At 32.5% G+C, this 4628-nt stretch overlaps 1 protein-coding gene across 1 annotated transcript; it reads left to right on the forward strand.

Moving 5' to 3' along the window:
* The first annotated feature begins 1541 nt into the window (after nucleotides 1–1541).
* On the forward strand, nucleotides 1542–2947 carry LOC148787731 (uncharacterized). Its single transcript, XM_088881348.1, has 2 exons — nucleotides 1542–1597; nucleotides 2569–2947. Exons 1-2 carry the CDS (start codon nucleotides 1542–1544, stop codon nucleotides 2945–2947), a joined length of 435 nt encoding a protein of 144 aa, XP_088737474.1.
* The last annotated feature ends 1681 nt before the right edge of the window (nucleotides 2948–4628 follow it).

Genomic DNA, 4628 nt, shown 5'->3' on the forward strand with positions numbered 1-4628 from the left:
AATTTTGTTAGGAACGGAGAATTGTGACGTCCATAGGATTCATATATAATTGGTAAACCAATTGATAATTATTAGAATAGTTAAATTTAATTACAAACAAATTATAGGATGAAATTGAAACATAATAAAACTTGAACTCAGTAAATCGAAACTCATTACAATATTTGGAGCAAATTATATAAATTCAAAAAATTAAGGGACATAATAGAAATTATTAAAAAGTTTAAATAAAATTAAAAAATAATAATAAATAAGAGGTGAAAAGTAGCATGTGCAGCCACTTCCCACCACCTCACCTCCTCTTTTTGGTACGAACACACACACATAAATATTAAAATACAAACTCACAAAGACAAAACACACACTCGTACATTTATACACACAGTCTCGTAGAACAGGTATGAAAATTTTTTATTTTAATTATTATTAATTTATATAATTATATTATTTAATTAGCCCATTTACTAAATGTAGTTTATATTGTTCGACCTAGTGTTTTACCGAAAACTTTTATGAGTTTGGCGATTTAAATTAGTAAGTAATTATATATCATATATGATTTAAGAATATTATAGTTGGTTAATTAAATTATTTGATTTGAATTATTATTATAATTAATTAACTCAATTTCATATGGCCTATTTATCGAATACTTAATTCTATGTACAGGTGTTTAATTAAATTCTATAATAGTGAGGAATTGATAGAAAATTTATAGAAATATTCGAGGATATATTTAAAAAGTATTAAAAAATAATATTTGAGAAATGTTATGGTTATTAAAAAAATGAGATTTTTGTAATAATTTAATTCAGTGATGTTATAGAGAACTAAAGTTATAAAGATCTATATCTTGGGAGCTCAGAATGTCTAATTATTTAAAAGAGGATGGAACGGAGGTTGAATTTCGATATAGCTAAAACATTAAAATATTGGAGGAAATATAAAAATATTATATAATATTTTTTTCAGAACTTACAATATTTACAATATATTAATTATATATATATATAACCCACTATAGGACGTGAGGATAAAGAAGAGGGTGAAGTTGCTTTTCTCTATTAACATAACTGTTTTAAATTTGAGGTAAGTACAATTAATTGGATTTATATATATATATATATATATATATATACTTTGTTACATATTTGATTGTGAAATATTGGTTGTTTATTTGGATTATCTTGTTGTCATGTGGATTTGTTGTTATATGCTTGTATATCGTTACAGTGTAAGGAAAATGGGTATATATATGTGAATAGTATATATCTATTGTATATATATCTAATGGTGAGTTGTGACTATTTGTTTGAATTACCATAATATCTGTGAAATAATTATTGTGTATTTGTTTGTGGTTGTGTTGCGCGGACGTTAGATGAATAATTATATGATTGTATAATTGATTGTTGAATGAAATCGAGTGAGAAAGTTATTGATGAGGAAATAGTTCTTAAATGAAATGGAATGATGAAGTTAATCATGTTTAGCTTGTAACTGAAATAAAGTATGGCTTATCTAACTAGGGGCATACTGCAATGGTTTATGATGATATGAGTAAAGACGAGTTGTGTGCTGTCACTGATCAAAGGAGGTGATGTGACATTTTATATGAGTTGTGAGTTGTGTGATATGTCGATGATGGGATATCATATGAGCTGTATGCTGTGTGGTACCATTGGTGATGGGGTATCATACGAGCTGTGTGTTGTGTGATATGAAGAAAAAATAAAGAAAAGAGGAGATATTGTGACTGAGAAGATGATAGCAGGCAAAGACAATTGAGTGATGTTCTCCAGCTTGGTACACAGGACTGTAAGAAAACAAATGACAACGTCAAATATTATATTGTTATTGAGGTACGATTCTGGTATTAGTTTTGCATGACTATAGTACTTCGTGATTATATAACGAATATTGGTCGATTTATGTCATTGCATGAAATTGGGCTTCTGTTGCACGTGCCATATGTCTATATACAGGCTAATTAGCTATATTTATTGAATTTGTAACTCATTCTTTGCCACGTACTTTTCAGGAGATAGCTCGCAGTAACTCATCTGGCTAAATCCTAAGCCAGTTGTAAGACTCGTAGGTGGGCCAACAGTGTAATTTTTGGTTAGGAGTTCTAGCTACATATTTACAAGAATAATAAACTTTGATTGAATTGGTATCTTAAGTATTGCAATAGCTAGAAACACAACTTTTCTCTTTTTCATATGTTATAGTGAAGAGTATTATACCAAGTTTTTTGATGAAGTATTTATTCGCTGAGGCATATATATAAAATATTGATTTTATGTCAAATGTCTTATCCGATTAAATGTGAGTTTACTATGAAATCGAATGTAATTTCGGAGGGGTGTAACATTTTAGGCCAATCTTATATTGTAATGTGATATACAAGCTAATAGTCAAGGCATATGCTAGTAGAATGAAGGAAAATCTAGGTCGTTTAGTAGATCTTAGCTAGAATGACTTTGTGGAAGAGAGGATGATTATCGACAATATCGTACTGGCTCAAGAGCTAATGCATGGTTATAACTAGAAACTCCTCCCACATAGGTGCACATTGAAAGTGGATCTACAAGAAACCTACAACTCGGTTGAATGCGATTCTTGGAAAGTTACTTTGGATCTATTTGGGTTCCACGCTACAGTTGTGAACTCGGTGTTGGAATGTTTGAGCACAACAGCTTTCTCATTTAGTGTTAATTGGCAAGAAGAGGAGTTCTCTCCTGGGGATATAGGAATGATCAGGCAGGGAGACCCAATGTCTTCCTATCTGTTTGCTTTAATCATGGAGGTCCTAGATGCTAATATCAAATATAGAATGCAGCAAGAGTCGGGCTTTCAGTACCACTGGAGATGCAAGGAATTGAACCTATTCATGCTTATCTTCACAGATGATCTGTTACTAATCTATAAAGTAGATGCTCTCTGATCATCTTTAAGGCTGGTTAGGACAAGTTCGGGAAGCTATCTTGGTTGAGAGCTAACGCGTAGAAAGACCAGTTATTTTTATCTAGGGCTGAAATAGAGTCCGCTCTAAGTTTGTAGGCTGTAATGTAATTTCTTGTAGGATAATTGCCAGTTAGATACTCGGGGTTTCCCTTGATTGTATCCAAACTTACGATACATGATTGTAGAGGGTTAAATCATAAGGTTGATGAACACATTGCTGCTTTAAGCTCAACCACTTTGTCCTTTGTAGGTTGAGTGCAACTTATTAAGTCCATACTCTCATCGTCACGTATGTATTGGTCGTCCGCATTCATCTTGTCCAAAGATGTTATAGGGAGACTGAACAAAGGTGCATGATACTTTTATGGAAGGGGACTGAGGGCCGGGGTTATGTGAAGGTAACATTGGATATGGTATGCCAAAGTAAGGAAGCTGGGGGCATGGGTGTTCAACAGGCCCTGCAGCAGATTTTGCAAGGGGTGGCCCTGTGAAATTTCCTTGTCAAGAGAGTAGCCCAAGCAACCTTCGAAGGTGGAGGCTGCAGTAGGTGCAGAGCGCTATTTGCAGTGAAGGTTCCACCTGACCAAATCTCTGCCATGCTGAAGTTGCAGAAGCGCCCTCGAGATCTACGCTATTTCTACAAAACGAGAAGCAAGCCAATTCCATTCTCCTTCTTGAATAAGAGCAGCCAACGGAGTTGACAACGACAATCCAATAAGCATAAGGTGATAGGGGTGCCATAGATCATGCCATAGCCTGAAATGCCCCCCATTTGCAGTTCTGAACTCTAGTGCCAGTAGGATAACATTTCTGAGTTTCAACAACTTCCCATCCCCAAGATCCAGCATACATACCGATAGTCCAAATTGTGTGATGTTTCAGTTTGGGACCAAATTCACTATAGACTATGGAAGGGCATGAAGGAATGCGATAAATTCTTACTTGGCGGCTTTGTCCTTAATTGATCAAATATTGCAATGCTGTAGACTTGGAACAACTGAAATAATGTAATACTTGATAAATTATGTCTCTTTTTTTTTCACGATAATTACTACATTTATATGTTTAATTTTCAATGACATTTGTAGTAACAAATTAAATTTAGTATGTCAGAATAATTTTATATGATCATCTACTTATTACGTGGATTTATGCCCTATTTTGGACATGAAACGAAATGTGCTGCAATCACTAATTATAAATCAATCTACTAGAAACAAAATATATGCTATCAATCTTGAGTTGAATATTGAACTAAAGATTTAAAGAGTGTTTGGCTAAGTTCATAAGCACTTGAAAACTGTTTAACAAATTATGTTGTAAAAAGCTTACAGGATTCTAAAATAAGATATTTTTTATCTTATAAATTTTTTAAAAAAAATTTTAACTTAATCAAACCTTTTCTAAAATATTATAAGCTCTTTAATCTTAATATTCAAATGAGCAAAAATACACTCATTATTTGTTAGTATTTCTCATACTTATCCATCACTTTTGTACTTAGCCCCTTCTAAAACTATGAAATTATACTTTCCTCCAAAAAAGTTGTAAAATTGCACTTGCACCCCCTCTTAAAATTTATTGTTTATATCTGGCCACCTTTCGTTAGGATTTGAACAAAAAAATCTGACATTTCCAAAAAACTAACATAAAGTTTTAAT

This window comes from Sesamum indicum, linkage group LG6 (assembly GCF_026168435.1).
Source record: "Sesamum indicum cultivar Baizhima isolate 11 linkage group LG6, ASM2616843v1, whole genome shotgun sequence".
NCBI classification, from domain to species: Eukaryota; Viridiplantae; Streptophyta; class Magnoliopsida; order Lamiales; family Pedaliaceae; genus Sesamum; species Sesamum indicum.

Excerpts from the sequence above, each read along its gene's own strand:
- LOC148787731 (XM_088881348.1), top strand. The coding sequence starts at position 1,542 with ATGGTTTATGATGATATGAGTAAAGACGAGTTGTGTGCTGTCACTGAT. Across the intron at positions 1,598-2,568 it reads GCTGTCACTGATCAAAGGAG|GTGCACATTGAAAGTGGATC; the intron begins GTGATGTGACAT and ends CCTCCCACATAG.